Source organism: Tupaia chinensis, unplaced genomic scaffold, assembly GCF_000334495.1.
Source record: "Tupaia chinensis unplaced genomic scaffold, TupChi_1.0 Scaffold149383_1, whole genome shotgun sequence".
Taxonomy (NCBI): domain Eukaryota; kingdom Metazoa; phylum Chordata; class Mammalia; order Scandentia; family Tupaiidae; genus Tupaia; species Tupaia belangeri.
Window position 1 is genome coordinate 267,466 of NW_006209227.1, and position 563 is coordinate 268,028.

General features: G+C 53.6%; 1 protein-coding gene across 2 annotated transcripts in view; it reads right to left on the minus strand.

Moving 5' to 3' along the window:
* The window catches only part of GPR55 (G protein-coupled receptor 55), a 73,850-nt gene that overhangs the window by 22,737 nt on the left and 50,550 nt on the right, over nucleotides 1-563 (minus strand). The window contains exon 2 of one of the 2 annotated variants that reach the window (XM_006171117.2): nucleotides 36-198. The exons of the other annotated variant lie outside the window; for it this stretch is intronic. Coding sequence (XP_006171179.1) covers nucleotides 36-190 — 155 coding nt within the window. The 5' untranslated portion in view covers nucleotides 191-198. The remainder of the gene's footprint in view (nucleotides 1-35; nucleotides 199-563) is intronic. 2 annotated transcript variants of the gene reach the window in all.

Genomic DNA, 563 nt, shown 5'->3' on the forward strand with positions numbered 1-563 from the left:
TCGTGTAGCCGGAGGGGCCGGCTTGGCCCGCCCGCCTCTTGCACAGGAAGGCGCTGAAGCTGCGGATGGCCAGCAGGTTGAGCAGCAGCCCTAGGAGGAAAGTGGGGATGTGGACCACCAGCTGCAGCTTCATCATCAGCGCGTTGACGTCTTCAAATGAGCAGTCCCCTCCAGGCTGGGACTGGCTCATGTTCCCACCTACAAGGGCAACGACAGGTTAGACGGCCCCTTGCCTCTCCTGCAGGGTGCATTCGGAGGACGTGGGTGCTCACTCAATCTAAATGAGAAAACGCAGAGAAGAAATAGGACCTCGTGTCGTGCTGCCCAGACAGAGCCACTGTTACTTTTTGTGTATGTCATCCCAGGCTCAAGCACTCTTTCTGCACACACACGCGCACCTGTTTTTCTTTTTAAAAATGAAACCATATGGTGCATGAGCATCTGTCCCTTCTTTTCTTTTCTCTCTCTCTTTTTTTAAGTGCACTTTCATATTACACGAAATGAGCCAGCAGCCCTCTCATGCTGCTGCACCACCATCCAGCCCCCAGCCCATGTTTTCACAT